General features: G+C 42.5%; 1 protein-coding gene across 5 annotated transcripts in view; it reads right to left on the reverse strand.

The window, feature by feature from the left end:
- Positions 1-19,822, reverse strand: part of GRM5 (glutamate metabotropic receptor 5) — a 349,284-nt gene that overhangs the window by 318,357 nt on the left and 11,105 nt on the right. For all 5 annotated transcript variants that reach the window (XM_056561402.1, XM_056561403.1, XM_056561401.1 and 2 more), the window contains exon 2: positions 5,121-5,973. In XM_056561402.1, coding sequence (XP_056417377.1) covers positions 5,121-5,799 — 679 coding nt within the window. In that variant the 5' untranslated portion in view covers positions 5,800-5,973. The remainder of the gene's footprint in view (positions 1-5,120; positions 5,974-19,822) is intronic.

The following is a 19,822-nucleotide window of genomic DNA, read 5'->3' on the forward strand; positions in this document are numbered from 1 at the left end:
GGATATGAGGACAGGATATGAGGACTGGATATGAGGACGGTATATGAAGCTGGGATAGAAGGACAGGATATAACGATGGGATATGAGGACAGGATATAAGGACGGGATATGAGGACTGGATATGTGGATGGGATATCAGGACGAGATATGAAAACAAGATATAAGGACAGTACATGAGGATGGGATATAAGGTTGTGATATGAGGATTATTGTATCCTTATAATTTGCAGTATTGGCGTTCTATCCTTATAGATATAATATTATACTATAAATGTCTCTTTATTGCCGTCTTCTGCATACATATTGTACAGGTAAAGTTAGTTTTTTACGATTTGCTCACGACCATAATTAGTAACACCGAGGATTCTGTTGTCATGGAAACAAAAACTGCCCCCACTGTACAACGTTTCCTCACTACAATATTATCTGTATTTCCATAGAAACTCCCAATGAAGCTCACCCCGGGAACGAAACACTGTAGGTTAAGCCGAGTGGAAATTATCAAAGCCATTGTTATATCTAATAATGAATGATAATGGACAATACATTATCCTGGACTCCTGCTGCAATTAATTAAAGAACGATTTCATTCGAAAAGTTTTTCTAATAGCTCTGATCCATAGGGGGCGGTATTACTACTATAGAGTGGGTAAAGATATTCCACTTGACAGGCTAAATGGTGGACGAATTTAACTTTAATTTTGATCTGATAGCAATTCCTCCCCCCACTCATAGTAAGTGTGTTACTCAGCAGGGGGCGACAGTGAGTACAGAAAGGAGATAAAGTCTGTGCTCCATCTTCATACATTAAAAGGTATATAGTAATATGATCTTTATTTATGTCTTTACCATTTTAAACAGTTTTTCCCAACCAATGTGCCTCCAGCTATGGCACAACTACAACTTCACGAATGCCCAGAGAGGCAAAGGCTACGGCCACATAAAGTCACTGATCAGTGGCTGCCAGAGTATGTCAGGGGACATCAGGAGAGCACGAGCAGTATAGGGGCCCACAACTATGATATGGGGGCAGTATTGGGGCTTACAACTATATATGGGGGCAGTATAGGGGCATACAACTATATATGGGGGCAGTATAGGGGCATACAACTATATATGAGGGCAGTATTGGGGCCTACAACTATATATGGGGGCAGTATAGGGGCATACAACTATATATGGGGGCAGTATAGGGGCATACAACTATATATGAGGGCAGTATAGGGGCCTACAACTATATATGGGGGTAGTATAGGGGCCTACAACTATAATATGGGGGCAGTATAGGGGCATACAACTATATATGAGGGCAGTATAGGACCCTACAATTATATATGGGAAGTATATGGGCCTACAACTTTATATGGGGGACTATAATTATATATGGGGGAAGTATATGGGCCTACAACTATATATGGGGAAGTATAGGGGCCTACAACTACATAGGGGGCCTACAACTATATATGAGGGCAGTATAGGGGCCAACAACTATATATGAGGGCAGTATAGGGGCCAACAACTATACAGTATAAGGAGGCAGTATAGGGGCCTACAACTATATATGAGGGCAGTATATGGGTTTAGAGCTACAAATGGGAAAAGTAAAAGGTCCTACAACTATATATCAGAATAATATGGGGGCCTACAACTATATATTGGGATAATATAGGGCCTACAACTATATATTGGGCAGTACAATGGTATACTGCTATATATAGTGTCAGTATAGGGTTCTACAACAATATAGGGGGTCTACAACAATATATGGGTGCAGTTTAGGGGCCTACAACTATATATGGGGCAGTATAGGGATCTACATGTATATATTAGGGCATTATCATTATAGGGGTTTACAACTACATATGGGAACAGAATAGGGGCCTACAACTATATATTGGGCAGTTTAGGGGTATACAACTATATATTGGGCAGTATAGGGGTATACAACAATATATTGGGCAGTATAGGGGTATACAACTATATATTGGGCAGTATAGGGGCATACAACTATATATTGGGCAGTATAGGGGTATACAACTATATATTGGGGGCAGTATAGGGCCCTATAACTATATTGCGGGCCTACAACTATATATGGTGCCATCAACCTTACTAGTCTTGTTGATCACAGGATTACCGGGATATTTGTGAGATGATAACTAGACCCAGCATAGCCATGATTGTGATAATCGGGCTCATCAGGGCTGTGTCTGCTCAGTAAAGTGACTTATAAGACAACCCCTGTTATAAAGAAATAATGCTACATAAAAGTAAATTAATCTTTTCAAGATAAAACACACACAAAAAAAACACATAATAAATTAATTATTTTAAAAACAAAACAATAAACTATTGAAAAACCCTAATTGTGTCCCGCCAACGTGTCTCAGGAACCAGACACATTTCTGCTAACTAGGTCATGCGATATATCAAAAGAAATGTTAGACAATAGCAGACACAAATATTCATTCTATTTTAAGGTTTCTTCATGTGGTTATAAAGAAAATTAGTTTGAACTTGAGAAAATATCATTGTTCTTACTCTTTGTGACTCTGTAAAAATTAATAATTATAACAAAAAGGGATAAGAAAATCAACACGATGATGGGGAATTCAGAGTTAATCGAGGTGGTGGTAGTGGTGGTTTTCTTTCTTTCTTTTTAGTTTTTTACACCAAAACATGTAAATGTGGGTTAAAGGGGTACTCCAGAGGGAAAATATAATAACTAATAACGACTGGTGCCAGAAAGTTTTACAGATGTGCAAATACTTCTATATAAAAATCTTAAGCTGTATGCACCAGAGGAAATTGTGTAGTTCTTTCCAGTCTGACCACAGTGCTCTCTGCTGCCACCTCTGTCCATGTCAGGAACTGTCCAGAGCAGGAGCAAATCCCAATAGGAAACCTATCAGCAGAGAGCACTGTGGTCAGACTGGAAAGTTTACATTACTACCTCCAGGACATACAACAGCTGATAAACAGAAGTAATTTGAAAATCTATATGTAACAGTTGATTTTAACCCCTTTCTTCCTCCATAGTACCACTTTAAGCCACATTTACAAAGCTGGCACATAAAAGTAGAACATTTCACTCTTTGACCACCTTCAATCTGGGTTCCGTTCTCACCTTTCTGACTGCACCAATCTAACTAGAGTGACAAAAGCTTCATGCCACTACCCGGTGCTTCTTGACCTTTGGCCTGGGACAGATTATAGAACCTCATGGCTTCACGTACCACCTCTATGCTGACAACAACAAAATCTACCTTTCTGGTCTGGATGTCACCACCCTTCTATATAGGATCCCAGAGTATCTGTCAGCTACATCTTCGTTCTTCTACTCCCACTTTCTAAAACTTGTTATGGAAAAAACTGAATTCATTATCTTTCCCCCACCTCGCTCCCCTCACCAGATCTATCAGTCAAAGTCAATGGTTCTACTCTTTCCCCAGTCCCAAAAGTCCGCTGCCTTGGGGTCACCTTTGAATTTGCACTGCCTTCCAAACCACACATCCAGACCCTTACCCCCTTCTGCTGCTTCCAATTAAAAAACATTTCTCGAATCTGCTCATTCCTCCACTCTGACTCAACTAAACTATTGGTACACACCCTCATCATCTCCCATTTGGGCTACTGCAACATCCCCCTCTGTAACATTCCTTAAAACAGTAAACATTGCCCTCTAATCCATTCTCAACTCTGCTGTCTGACTAATCTATCTGTCCTCTCACTCCTCCTCTGCCTCTCCCCTCTGCCAATTCTATCACTGGCAACTAATTGCCCAACAAATTCAGTTTAATCCTTTAACCAAGACCAACAAGGCCATCCAGAACCTGCCCCCTCCATACATCTTTAGCCTGGTCTCTTAATATCATCCCTCACGTAAGCTCTGATCCTCTTAATACCTCCGCCTAAGCCCTCCAGTAGTCAGTACCTTACACGACCATCTTCAAGACTTCTCCCATGACTCCACAATACACTGGTACGCACTACCCCAACCCCAACCCTTAAAGACCTTCAAAAGCAACCTGAAGGCCAATCTCTTCAAAATAGCCAATGACCTACAATAACCATGACGTTACTGCACTGGGAACAGCTACTTCCCTAACATCTCACAAACGACCAGCTGTTCCCCTCACCTACTGTCTCCCTCCCATCACCTTGCAGATTGTAAGCCCTTGTAGACAAGAGTAGACAGGACCCTCTCTTTATCATTCTGTCATTTACTCTGTATCATATTCATTGTTCTTGGATTTGTGTTATGTATTTTAATCCCTATATGTACAGTGCCCTAAAACCAAATGCACTATTTAAAAAAAAAAATCATAATAATAATAATAATAAATCGATAATAATGTTATTGATGATAATATAATAATAATACTTTTAAGCAAAGCCATAGAATTGGTTTAAAAAAACAACCTTTTGGACACATCCAGTTTTTGGCGCACGTCAGTCATGAACCAAATTTAATAATGAACATGTGCCAAAATGATAAATCGATGCACAAACTTAGCCTGTCACAAATATAGACAGTTTTGGTAAATTCCCCCTTTAAACTGAATGAATACTGTAATACTTTATTTTCCCCGTGATACAGTAGAGGTAAAAGGAAAAATAGAGGTCTAGATGCTGGCCGTTCGTCTTCAAGAATACACTTCCGAACTAGTTCAAGGGTGATGTTTGTTAGTAACCAATTGTAGCCAATGTTCAATAAAATGAAACACATAAAATATATAGTAAATACTTAAAAAAAAAAAAAAAAAAGTATGTAGGTAAAATGTATCTTTCTGTACTTATTTTGACCATAAATACCATAAACAGCCTAAACTGTAAACATAGGGTATTCAAGAAGTCTATGATCTTTTCAAATATGGATAGCCTTTCATGAAGGTCTATGCAGAGATGTAATATGAAGCTTCTAAGACACAATAACCCAATTCAAAATCTATATCAAAGCTCTTCACCAACCATTTGCCGTCTATAATAGTGGTGTATTCTTGTGTGGCAAAGGAGCCATTGGGCCTTTCAGACACCGGGGCCCACATGCAACTGTTAACTCTCCATCAGCTGTTTTTATGTTTATAATACTATGGATAGTTCCATGCCACTTCTCTTACCTTCGGTGTGCACTGCAGAAACATAAGTCCAGTTGTACCTTTTGACAATATCCACCATGGCTCTTGCTTGTTGGGCATCAGAAGGTACTACTCTCATGAAATACTTGTACAGGGTTTTGTCACTGAGGTCCATGCTTGTTGCCGAATAAGCAATTTGAGGTATATTAAAAAGCTGCAGTAAATTCTGAACTTGAATAGCCACAGAGCTTGAGCCGGGCCCGATAACTCCAACTATGGGCTTCTTCAAGTGGACTGATGATGAGGAACCATCGACGCAACGGACTAAACCTTCTTCTTCTTCAGACGAAATAAGAGAGTCTCTTATAAACTCAATACTCTGTTCTAAAGCCACCGCAGAGTGCCAGCAGGAATCACGGATCTCACATCCAAGGGTTATGTTTGGCAACAGATTGGGGTCTGCGTTGATCCTATCGAGGGTGTGCAGCATGGCTTCCACTCGTTGTATGCCATATTGTTCCCGTACCTCTCCGCATTTCCTTTCATGAACCTTCTCGACGGATGGCTGATGGTGGACGGAAAACAGGGCCCCAATAACAATGTCCCCCGGCATATAGGCCACCACCCTTCTTTCATTGGTTTGTGCCAATACCATAAGCCCAACATTTCCAACGCCATCTTCCTTTAAGAGCAGAAGAACCAACCAGATGTAAGGGAACATTGTAGGTCACAATTTAGGCTTGGGATGACAACATTATGAAAGCAAGAAAATTCAATGCTCTTTGTCTTCTACTATTGGTTTGGGATTCCTCCATGCATTATATCCCACCATTCGATGCTTGACCAATGATCACCGTAGACCCTCCGTGAAGACCAACCAACATCCAACCATTACCTAAAAAAATTAGCAAAAGAGAAATGAGCATGTTATGAAAAGCTCCTTCATCATACAAAGCTATAATCCAATCTATAGGGGGAGATTACAAGAAACCTTTAAGATATGGAACTCAAAGAGTCAGCTCTATGCAACTCGGGAGAAGGTCATGTCTGATTAAACATGAAATAATCATATTTAGAATCCAGTGTATGGCGCTTTTATTCATTGGAAAAATGTAAAGGTCATTGAGTGGTTTTACTGAGCGTTTGTACATCCCCTCCCCCCTTCTTGATACCAAGATAAAGAATTGAAGATCATTCTGTACAGAACCTATATGTTTTGAAATCTCTATTAGTACATAGATCCTATCCGTAAATACAACCAGTATAAGGCTAGGTTCACAAATGCTACAGATTTTTCATATATATATTTTTACACATAAAATCCTCAGCATATTATAGGCAAGTGTAGCATGTAGCAAATACTTGTTCGGATGCTACAGGAATTTTTCTTGCAGAGATGGACAGGATCTGTTGACAAAAATCTTCATTCAAATCTCCATCCATTCAATCCTAGTGTTGCAAAAATTGCCCCTATCTCAGAAAGACTCCTCCTATGCCCCCTCTGTTGCTCTCATGTCCCAGTTTCTCACACAGGCTGCTCCGCAAGCCTCCCCACCATGTCTGTGTCAAAGAGTGGTCTGCATGCCCCCATCTCTCACATTATCTACCATTAATCCCCTCCACTACAAAAACTCCTTTCCATGCCCCCATCTCTCACATTGGCTGCTCCCCATACCCATGTTACACAGACTGCTGTGCATGCCCCCCTTGTATCTCATAGGCTGCTTTCCATACCCCCTCTGTTAGGGTGGTTTCACACCAAGTTTTTGCAGATCCGGGACCGCATACGGCAGGGAGAGGGGCAACCGCACACTGCCACATGCGGTCCCGTATCTTATATAGTTCTCTGAGCCACCGGAGTCAAACGCTGCCTGAGGTCGGCTCCGATTTGCAAACGTATACGGTTTCTAACCGGACCTAAAACCGCAGTAGACTACGGTTTTAGGTCCGGTTAGAAACCGCACACGTTTGCAAACCGGAGCCGACCTCAGGCAGCGTTTGACTCCGGTCGCTCAGAGAACTATATGAGATACGGGACCGCATGTGGCAGTGTGCGGTTGCCCCTCTCCCTGCCGTATGCGGTCCCGGATCTGCAAAAACTTGGTGTGAAACCACCCTTACACAAATGCTCTGCATGCCCCATTTCTCACACAGGATGCTCCCCATCCCCTCCGCTACAAAGATTGCTCTCCATGCCCCCCATCTCTCTCATAGGCTGCTTCCCTATGCCCTTCTGTTACACAGACTGCTCTGCATGTCACATTCTATCTTATAGGCTTCTTTCCATACCCCCTCTGTCACACAGACTTCTTTGCATGTCCCCATCTCTCACATACCACTCACACGCCCCTCTAATAAAAAGTCTGCTCTGTATGCCTTGTCGCTGACATAGGATACTTCCTATGCCCCCTCTGTTACACAGACTGCTCTGCATGCCTAATTCTATCACGTAGGCTGCTCTGCATGCCCCCTCTGTTACACAGACTGCTCTGCATGCCTAATTCTATCACGTAGGCTCATCTACATGCCCTCTGTGACACAAAATGTTTTCATGTCCCAGTCTCTCACATAGGCTGCTCCCCATACTCTTCTGTTAGAAAGACTGCCCTGCATGCCCTATCTCTCACAAAAGCTCCCCATCACCTCAACTACAAAGACTGCTCTCTGTGTCCCCATGTCTTACAGGGGCTGCTCCCCATGCCCCTCTGTTACAAAGACTACTCTTCATGTGCCTATATCTTACAGACAGACTGGCCCCTCACTCACCCAGACTGCTCTCCATGTCCACACATCGCTCAGACAGACTACCCCCTAAGACGGCAGCGCTGGAGTATGTCCATACCCCCATCTAGCTAACACAGATTGCTTTCCATACCCCATCTCCCTCACACAGACTGCTCTCCACACCCCATCTCCCTCACACAGACTGCTCTCCACACCCCATCTCCCTCACACAGACTGCTCTCCATACACCCATCTCCCTCACACAGACTGCTCTCCACACCCCATCTCCCTCACACAGACTGCTCTCCACACCCCATCTCCCTCACACAGACTGCTCTCCATACACCGATCTCCCTCACACAGACTGCTCTCCACACCCCCATCTCCCTCACACAGACTGCTCTCCACACCCCATCTCCCTCACACAGACTGCTCTCCACACCCCATCTCCCTCACACAGACTGCTCTCCACACCCCATCTCCCTCACACAGACTGCTCTCCACACCCCATCTCCCTCACACAGACTGCTCTCCACACCCCATCTCCCTCACACAGACTGCTCTCCATACCCCCATCTCCCTCACACAGACTGCTCTCCACACCCCATCTCCCTCACACAGACTGCTCTCCACACCCCATCTCCCTCACACAGACTGCTCTCCACACCCCATCTCTCTCACACAGACTGCTCTCCACACCCCATCTCCCTCACACAGACTGCTCTCCATACCCCATCTCCCTCACACAGACTGCTCTCCATACCCCATCTCTCTCACACAGACTGCTCTCCACACCCCATCTCCCTCACACAGACTGCTCTCCACACCCCATCTCCCTCACACAGACTGCTCTCCACACCCCATCTCTCTCACACAGATTGCTCTCCATACCCCATCTCCCTCACACAGACTGCTCTCCATACCCCATCTCCCTCACACAGACTGCTCTCCATACCCCATCTCTCTCACACAGATTGCTCTCCATACCCCATCTCCCTCACACAGACTGCTCTCCATACCCCATCTCTCTCACACAGACTGCTCTCCATACCCCATCTCCCTCACACAGACTGCTCTCCATACCCCATCTCTCTCACACAGACTGCTCTCCATACCCCATCTCCCTCACACAGACTGCTCTCCATACCAATCTCCCTCACACAGACTGCTCTCCATACCCCATCTCTCTCACACAGACTGCTCTCCATACCCCATCTCCCTCACACAGACTGCTCTCCATACCAATCTCCCTCACACAGACTGCTCTCCATACCCCATCTCCCTCACACAGACTGCTCTCCATACCTTATCTCTCTCACACAGACTGCTCTCCATACCCAATCTCTCTCACACAGACTGCTCTCCATACCCCATCTCTCTCACACAGACTGCTCTTCATACCCCATCTCTCTCACACAGACTGTTCTCCATACCCCATCTCTCTCACACAGACTGCTCCCCATACCCTCATCTCTCTCACACAGACTGCTCTCCATACCCCATCTCCCTCACACAGACTGCTCTCAATACCCCATCTCTCTCACACAGACTGCTCTCCATACCCCCATCTCTCTCACACAGACTACTCTCCATACCCCATCTCCCTCACACAGACTGCTCTCCATACCCAATCTCACTCACACAGACTGCTCTCCATACCCCCATCTCTCTCACACAGACTGCTCTCCATACCCCATCTCCCTCACACAGCCTTCTCTCCATACCCCATCTCTCTCACACAGACAGCTCTCCATACCCCCATCTATCTCACACAGACTGCTCTCCATACCCCATCTCCCTCACACAGACTGCTCTCCATACCCCCATCTCACACAGACTGCTCTCCATACCCCATCTGTCTCACACAGACTGCTCTCTATGCCCCATCTCTCTCACACAGACTGCTCTCCATACCCCCATCTCACAGACTGCTCTCCATACCCCCATCTCACAGAGTGCCCTCCATACCCCCATCTCACAGACTGCTCTCCATACCCCATCTCTCTCACACAGACTGCTCTCCATAACCCCATCTATCTCACGCAGACTACTCTTGATACCCCATCTAACTCACAAAGACTACTCTTGATACCCCATCTAACTCACACAGACTGCTCTACATACCCCATCTATCTCACACAGACTGCTCTCCATACCCCATCTCTCTCACACAGACTACTCTCCATAACCCCGTCTATCTCCTACAGACTACTCTCGATACCCCATCTAACTCACACAGACTGCTCTTCATACCCCCATCTCCCTCACGCAGACTGCTCTCCATACCCCCATCTCTCTCACACAGACTGCTCTCCATACCCCATCTCCCTCACACTGACTGCTCTCCATACCCCCATCTATCTCACACAGACTGCTCTCCATACCCCATCTGTCTCACACAGACTGCTCTCCATACCCCCATCTCCCTCACACAGACTGCTCTCCATACCCCCATCTCCCTCACACAGACTGCTCTCCATATCCCCATCTCTCTCACACAGACTGCTCCCCATACCCCCATCTCTCTCACACAGACTGCTCTCCATACCCCCATCTCCCTCACACAGACTGCTCTCCATATCCCCATCTCTCTCACACAGACTGCTCTCCATATTCCCATCTCTCTCACAGACTTCCCTTTTTACACACATAGTTCTCCATCCTGCCATTTCTCACAGGCCGCTCTCTTCCAAAGACTATGCTCCATGTCCCTATCTCTCTTACAGACTGCACCCCATGCCCCCCCCCCTCTCTCACGTGTAACATATAATCAATAGAAGATGGCAGCGCTGGAGTATGAAGCTAAATGGTACATGCCTCAAAGGACTTGATCCAAAGGTCCCTTGTAGCAGAAAACCAAGGCTCAGTGGAGCTGAAACGCTGCTTGGGTGGATAAAGGCTTCTCTACTTGGCGTGCCAGTTTCCATACCATTTCCTGCCAAGAATTTCAACAGAAAATGCACCAAGTGTGAATGTACCCTTATAGTTATACATTCTGCAGGTTACAAAACTCAAATTTCCCAACATTCCTTGCTGGTTTATTGTCTGCAACACAGATGTAAAGGTTGGAGACCACTTATCTGCGTCTCCTCTACAGAATAGTTGTTTCTTTCTGCAGTTTAGGGGCAGATACTATCAGATTGGGTTATGGATTTCATGTCCCTTTGTGTACGCGCACAACTTATCTCATACTGACTGATCCTGTATTTACAGACAGTTTGCAAGTCTGAAGCTGAATTAACAATTCTGCAGTCACCAGAGCTAAAATCTCCCAGCATGCCTTACTGGATCATTAGCCAACGACACAACATTACCTGGTAAATTGAAATAATGAATCCGATAACTTTGTCCCAATTTCATGTCACTTTTGGGCATCTCCACATCCTGTAGAGCAGATCCGCTCGCCCAGTCTTAAAGGGGTACTCCGCTGCTAGACATGTTATCCCCTATCCAAAAGATAGGGGATAAGAGGTCTGATCGTGGGGGTCCTGCTGCTGGGGCAGATAGATAGATATATAGATAGATATATATATATAGATAGATAGATATGAGATAGATATGAGACAGATAGATGTGCGATAGATAGATAGATATGAGATAGATAGATAGATAGATAGATATGAGATAGATATGAGACAGATAGATGTGCGATAGATAGATAGATATGAGATAGATAAACAGATGTTGGCACTCCCCCCCCCCCCCATATGTATAACACAAACAAGGATAAGTTGGCCAGCACATACTGATAGCAAACTACTGCATGGGCCCAGCATACAGGTGCACGCTGCTAGGCTGAATATACATAAACAGGAGAATACAGCAGCACACTGCTAGCACAAAGATACAGATGAAACATGTAATGCTATATTGCTACAATGCAAAAAATTTAAAATTGAGGTACTTTGCTCACCATTTGGCCAAATAGTTTGGACCATCCCACATTCACAGTGTAGGGTCCGTCCCAATGAAGTCATCTTATCGCGTTGGGATGGTCCAAACTATTTGGCCAAATGGTGAGCAAAGAACCTCAATTTTTTCATTTTTTGCATTGTAGCAATATAGCATTTCATGTTTTATCTGTATCTTTGTGCTAGCAGTGTGCTGCTGTATTCTCCTGTTTATGTATATTTAGCCTAGCAGCGTGCACCTGTATGCTGGGCCCATGCAGTAGTTTGGTATCAGTATGTGCTGGCCAACTAATGCTTTTTTGTTTTAAATAGATAGATAGATAGATAGATAGATAGATAGATATTAGATATATAGATAGATATGAGATAGATAGATATGACATAGATAGATTTGAGACAGATAGATAGATATGAGAAAGATAGAAAGATAGATATGAGATACATCAATAGATAGATATATATGAGATAGATAGATAGAAATGAGAGAGATATGAGACATATAAATAGATAAATAGATATGAATTAGATAGACGGATAGATATGAGATAGATATGAGATAGATATGAGATATATAAATAAATAGATAGATAGATATTAATTAGATATATAGATAGGGGTCCGGTGGTCCTGTCCTGCACCTTTATACTCAGTTGCTCCTCTGTCTTGCTATATGATGTGCTTAGTCACTGTAGGTAGCACCCCGGTTTACTATATCGTATTTATTGTAAGGTTGAGCCCCCCCTTCCATTCTTTCTCTTTAGAGATATTCCATACAGACTCTGTCCTCTTCCTGCACATACAGTATCAGGACGTGATGTTCTATGGATGATATAGAAGGATATGATCTCAGATCAAACGTCTTCTCTTCCCTGTTACTCCTCTGCATCTTCAAAGTCAAGGACTGCGGAGACGTGTCTGTGCACAGCAGTACATTGTATACAGCGCACTATACTGTATACTCCCAGCTTGTTGCTGCTGCCTTTACAGTGTTCACTATATAATAAAACCTTCCAGTGTTCTCCTCCTCTCTGATATCTATTAAGGTGTCAGGTCCACAGTGCAATGTATATGTGTTATGTGCAGGATTTTACCCCTATACTATACATCAGTGTTGCCCAACTAGGGTGCCTCCAGCTGTTGCAAAACTACAACTTCCAGCATGCCCGGGCAGCCTTCGGCTGTCCGGGCATGCTGGTAGTTGTATTTTTGCAACAGCTGGAGGAACCCTAGTTGGGAAACACTGCTCTATTGTCTTGTTTCCCAAGGAATCACCATTGACTATTACAGGTCAGTCAGGGGCGGGTAAAGGCCAAACGTTTAGAGGTAAATAGATCATTTATTATTTGAATTTTGCCTCACTGAGTTAAAGGGGTACTCCGGTGGGAAAATAAAATGTTTTCACACCAACTGGTGCCAGAAAGTTATACAGATTTGTAAATTACTTCTATATAAAAATCTTAATCCTTCCAGTACTTATCAGCTGCTGTATGCTCCAGAGGAAGTTGTGTAGTCCTTTCCTGTCTGACCACAGTGCTCTCTGCTGACACCTCTGCCCATGTCAGGAACTGTCCAGAGCAGGAGAGGTTTGCTATGATAATTTGTTCCTACTCTGGACAGTTCCTGACAGGGACAGAGATGGCAGCAGAGAGCACTGTGAAACATTAGCATTCCCATAGACAATGATACAGTAGTGTCGAGACTGCGCCATGCATCTCCATTCAGAGTCCCAATGGGAATGCCCACACTGGATATGGCAGGAGGGGTCCCGCCGGTTGAAACCCCCCGCAATCAGATACGTAATGCCTATCTTGTGCATAGAGGATATTTGTCTATGGTGAAAAACCCCTTTAATGTCGTGTAGTAGGATTACCAGCAGTCCTATGTAAAATCACATTTATTGTGTTATCATATAACAGTACATTGCGCTGAATGACAAACTCAGCTCAGCAACATCCATACACTGTCACTACACTATCTCGAATATGTATATGATATTTATAGGGTGTAACCTGCAATGTATACAAAATAATAATAATAATGATAATAATAATGATAATAATAATAATAACCTGCAATGTATACAAAAAAAAAATGTATAATAATAATAATGATAATAATAATAATAATAACAACCTGCAATGTATACAAAATAATAATAATGATAATAATAATAATAATAATGATAATACTACTACTACTACTAATAATAATAATAATAATAATAATGATAATAATAATAATAATAACCTGCAATGTATACAAAATAATAATAATAATAATAATAATGATGATAATAATAATAACCTGTAATGTATACAAAATAATAATAATAATATTAATAATTATAATAATAATAATAATGATAATAATAACCTGCAATGTATACAAAATAATAATAATAATAATAACCTGCAATGTATACAAAATAATATTAATAATATTAATAATGATAATAATAATAATAATGATGATGATGATGATGATGATGATGATGATAATGAGAATAATAATAATAATAATAATAATAATAATAATAATAATAATTTGACTGCTTTTCTGGGTTTTTCTATTGTTTCTTTATTTTGTTTAGTCCCTATTTCAGCCATATGCTGGAACTGTTGTATTTGCTGACTGTTTGCTATGATTTTGTATTTTATTTACTGTTTTACCCCTGCGTGGGTTTTTCGACCCCTAGCATTGGGTCTTCTTTTCCTTTTCATGTTTGTATTATGGAAAAAACTTAATAAAACACTTGAAATTAAATAATAATAATAATGATAATAATAAAATGAAATAAAAAATGTATAATAATAAAATGAAATAAAAAAAATATAAAAATAATAAAATAATAATAAAAAATAATCATCATTAAAAAATAAATAATAATTTAAAAAAATTGTTTCAGTTCAGGTGTTCGCTGAAGTGAGTCAAAATATAATTCAAATAAGAACAAAAAATGTAAAAAAAAAATTATTTATATATATATATATATATATATATATATATATATATATATAGCACATGGATATGTGTAATGGTACTGTCAGCACAACAAAGATGAATATGTCATAGCACTCCCCATCATGCTATACCTCTATGGCTTTACATAGGACTGCAGATTCATCACATCAATTAGTATCGCTACAGTAGGAGGACAACAATAAATCCAGCTCTGCTCCATCTGTTTTATTTGCAATGGACAATTGAGTCAGTGCAGTAGAGATGAATCTATCATGGCACACAATATCAGGGTATTGTGGCTTACATAGGACTGCAGATGAACGAAAGAGGGTAAAAAAAAATTTTATGGAAAAAATTCAACGTTTTAACATGAGGACTTTGCATTCTTATGTAAATAAATTCTGCTAACATATCACGGCTTCACAATCTGTTGTGTTACATGACAAACTCCTCTCTACTACTGCTGTTTTGTGTTCATCTTCCTATGGATATAGGACTGCAGATAAACCTACCACAAAAATATTGGAGTAGTTTTAACTACAGTCCTATATCCAACCAATCATATACTGTTATGGTTTTACAATCTCCTGCGCCAACTGACAAACCCCACTCAACTATTGCCGTTTTATGTAAATTTTTGCAGCATATCAGAAATGATCCAGCTTTACAAAAACATGGCCGCTCTGTTGCACATCTTTCCTTAGGCTGTGTGCAGAACGGCTTAATTCACTACAAGGGAACTGAGCTGCAATACCATACACAACCTGAGGACAAGAGTGGCGCTATTCCTAGAAGAAAGCAACTATGTTTTTGTAATCAACCCCTTTGCAGTAGGTCTACCTTCAGTCCTGCATCAAACTGATGGCAACCTGTTATAGTTTTACAATCTGTGGTGCCTATCGACAAATTCCACTCAGCTATTTCCATTTTATGTACAGTCATGGCCGTAAATGTTGGCACCCCTGACATTTTTCAAGAAAATGAAGTATTACTCACAGAAAAGGATTGCAGTAACACATGTTTTGCTATACACATGTTTATTCCCTTTGTGTGTATTGGAACTAAACCAAAAAAAGGAGGAAAAAAAGCAAATTGGACATAATGTCACCAAACTCCAAAAATGGGCTGGGCAAAATGATTGGCACCCTTTCAAAATAGTGGAAAAATAAGATTGTTTCAAGCATGTGATGCTCCTTCAAACTAGCCTGGGGCAAGTAACAGATGTGGGCAATATAAAAAAATCACATCTGAATGCAGATAAAAAGGAGAGAAGTTCACTTAGTCTTTGCATTTTGTGTCTGTGTGTGCCACACTAAGCATGGAAAGCAGAAAGAGAAGAAGAGAACTGTCTGAGGACTTGAGAACCAAAATTATGGAAAAATATCAACAATCTCAAGGTTACAAGTCCATCTCCAGAGATCTAGATTTGCCTTTGTCCACAGTGCGCAACATTATCAAGAAGTTTGCAACCCATGGCGATGTGCCAAATCTTCCTGGGCATAGAAGAAGAGAAAAATTGATGAAAGGTGTCAACACAGGATAGTACGGATGGTGGATAAGCAGCCCCAAACAAGTTCCAAAGATATTCAAGCTGTCCTGCAGGCTCAGGGAGCATCAGTGTCAGCACGAACTATCGACATTTAAATTAAATTAAACGCTATGGCAGGAGACCCAGGAGGACCCCACTGCTGACACAGAGACATAAAAAAGCAAGACTACATAATGTCAAAATGAACTTGAATGTGACATCTTGCGCTCCGGCCGCACATCCTGGCTGTGAGCGCATTGTCCCCTCTGCTTCTCTGGCCGACGGGGCTGGGATTGGCACTGCGGGACGAGCCCGCATGCGAATCCCAGCCCCACACTCACCTCTGTCTCCTGCTGTTTCCTCACAGCTCCGGCACGCGTGTCCCCGCCTCCTAGGGCATGCACGCGCCGATGCTCTCAGATTTAAAGGGCCAGTGCGCCTGTGATTATGTTTTGCACCTGCACATTCATTATAACTTTCTGCACCTCCCCCCACTCTCTGCCAGATCTTTGTTTGCCTTTGTGCCTAAGAGAAAGAAGTATTCTGTGATTCCTTGCCGTGTACCAGACCTTGCATTCTGTGACCTGACCGTGTTCCTAGCCGCCTGCCAATTGAACTTCTATTACCCTACTGACTACACTCCTGTGCCACCTGCCCTGACCTCCTGCTAGCCTGACTTGGTCTTGTCTCATCCCTTTTGTTCCACGCTTCACCTCAGCCGCCTGTGTGGTTGAGTCGTGCCAGGGGTAGTGACCTGGGTGCCGGCTGCCGCAGCAAGTCCATCCCGCTTTGCAACGGGCTCTGGTGAAAACCAGCGGCACCTTAGACTCCACTCCCTGGCACGGCCCGCGTCATCTGCCACACAGCTCCAGCGGATCCACTTCACCTCCAGCTCCAGACCACCGTGATATTGCGGATCTACTACCCTGAATTCTAGTCGGTGAGTCTAACATTGAATAAGCCTAAATCCTTCTGGGAAAACATCTTGTGGACAGATGTGACCAAGATAGAGCTTTTTGGTAAAACACATCATTCTACTGTTTACCAAAAACGGAATGAGGCCTACAAAGCAAAGAACACATTACCTACAGGGAAATATGGTGGAGGTGCAATGATGTTTTGGGGTTGTTTTGCTGCCTCGGGCACTGGGTGCCTTGAATGTGTACAAGGCTTCATGAAATCTGAGGATTACCAACAGATTTTGCGTCACACTGTACAGCTCAGTGTCAGAAAGCTGGGTTTACGTCCGAGATCTTGGGTCTTCCAGGAGGACAATGACCCCAAACATACGTCAAAGAGCCCCCAGAAATGGATGGCAACAAAAAGCGCTGGAGAGTTCTGAAGTGGCAGCAATGAGTCCAGATCTAAATCCCATTGATCACCTGTGGAGAGATCTTAAAATTACTGTTGGGAAAAGGCGCCTTCCAATAAGAGACCTGGAGCAGTTTGTAAAGGAAGAGTGGTCCAACATTCCGGCTGAGAGGTGTAAGAAGCTTATTGATGGTTATAGAAAGCGACTGATTTCAGTTATTTTTTTTCCAAAGGGTGTGCAACCAAATATAATGTTATGGGTGCCAATAATTTTGTCCAGCCCATTTTTGGAGTTTGGTGACATTATGTCCAATTTGCTTTTTTTTCCTCCCTTTTTTTGTTTAGTTCCAATATACACAAAGGGAATAAACATGTGTATAACAAAACATGTGTTACTGCAATAATTTTCTGTGACAAATAATTCATTTTCTTGAAAAATTTCAGGGGTGCCAACAATTACGGCCATGACTGTACATATTGGTCTATTTTGATATCCAGGGGTTATCTGAAATAAAAAAAAAAATAAAAAAACATAGCTGCTTTATATATATATATATATATATATATATATATATATATATATATATAAACAGCGCCACACCTTTCCCCAGCTCCTGTGTGGTATTACAACTCGGCTTCATTCCCTTTTAAGAAACTGAGCTGTAATACCACACATAAACTGAACACAAGAGTGGCGCTATTTCTAGAAGAAAGCAGCCTTTTAAAAAAAAATAATACTAGACAACTCAAGTCTACCTGAGTGTCCTACTATGATTTTACATTCCACTGTGTCCAATGATAAACTCAACTCAACTACTCCTGTCTATCAATATAGTGCAATCCCCTCGTCTTACATGGAATAACATCGGCCACCGGGATAAGTGACCATTTTACATCCTTGCTCGGAGCCCTCCATGGACTTAATGCCTTTAAAAACATTCTGTTCATCCGAGGCGAGTGCCCCTTACAATAGACGGCAGCGCATTATAATACCGCTGATCCCACACATCATCTGTTAGAAATATTCCTGTCTATTGGTTCTTGCAAAAACCAATAAGAAGATATTAACCCACATTTTCATGGCTCCGGCTGCTTACTTTGAAATGTTTTCGGGATCACATGCTGCGTAGCGGTATTATCCAACAACACGATGTGTCGGAATGATGTTTGCTGCTCTTCGCGCCTTTAATAGCACTGCAGTGTTATGATGAGACCCCCCCCCTTCCTCCCTCTCCCCCCCCCCCCCCCCCAAAGCCATTATGGCTTCCAAGAAAATTCAATAAAATTCCTTTTTTTTTTTAATACCACAAGACACAGCGGCAAAGAAAAATACCAACCAATTTCAATTATAGATGTAGCAGTGCTGAGTTTGTCATAGATCAGTGGTTTTCAACCTGCGGACCTCCAGATGTTGCAAAACTACAACTCCCAGCATGCCCGGACAGCCAACGGCTGTCCGGGCACGCTGGGAGTTGTAGTTTTGCAACAGCTGGAGGCTCTCTGGGTTGGGAAACACTGACCTAAACTATATACTACTATATAGTCCAACATGCTGGGAGTTGTAGTTTTGCAATAGCTGGAGGCTCTCTGGGTTGGGAAACACTGACCTAAATTATATACTATTATATAGTCCAACATGCTGGGAGTTGAAGTTTTGCAACAGCTGGAGGCACCGCTGGTTGGCAAACACTGACCTATACTATATACTACTATATAATCCAACATGGTGGGAGTTGAAGTTTTGCAACAGCTGGAGGCTCTCTGGGTTGGGAAACACTGACCGTACTATATACTGCTGTATAGTCTAACATACTGGGAGTTGTAGTTTTGCAACAGCTGGAGGCACCCCTGGCTGGAAAAACACTATAGTACTATATAGTATAGGTCAGTGTTTGCCAACCAGGGGTGCCTCCAGCTGTTGCAAAACTATAACTCCCAGCATGTTGGACTATATAGTACGATATAGTATGGGCATAGTCCAACATGCTGGGAGTTATAGTTTTGCAACAGCTGGAGGCACCCCTGGTTGGCAAACACTGACCTATACTATATACTACTATATAATCCAACATGCTGGGAGTAGTAGTATTGCAACAGCTGGAGGCTCTTTGGGTTGGGAAAAACTGACCTAAACTATATACTACTACATAATCCAACATGCTGGGAGTTGTAGTTTTGCAACAGCTGGAGGCACCCCTGGTTGGGAAACACTGACCTATCCTATATACTACTATATAGTCCAACATGCTGGGAGTTGTACTTTTGTAACATCTGGAGGTCCACAGGTTGGAGACCACTGTCATAGATCA

The sequence above is a fragment of the Hyla sarda genome, chromosome 2 (genome assembly GCF_029499605.1).
Source record: "Hyla sarda isolate aHylSar1 chromosome 2, aHylSar1.hap1, whole genome shotgun sequence".
NCBI lineage: Eukaryota > Metazoa > Chordata > Amphibia > Anura > Hylidae > Hyla > Hyla sarda.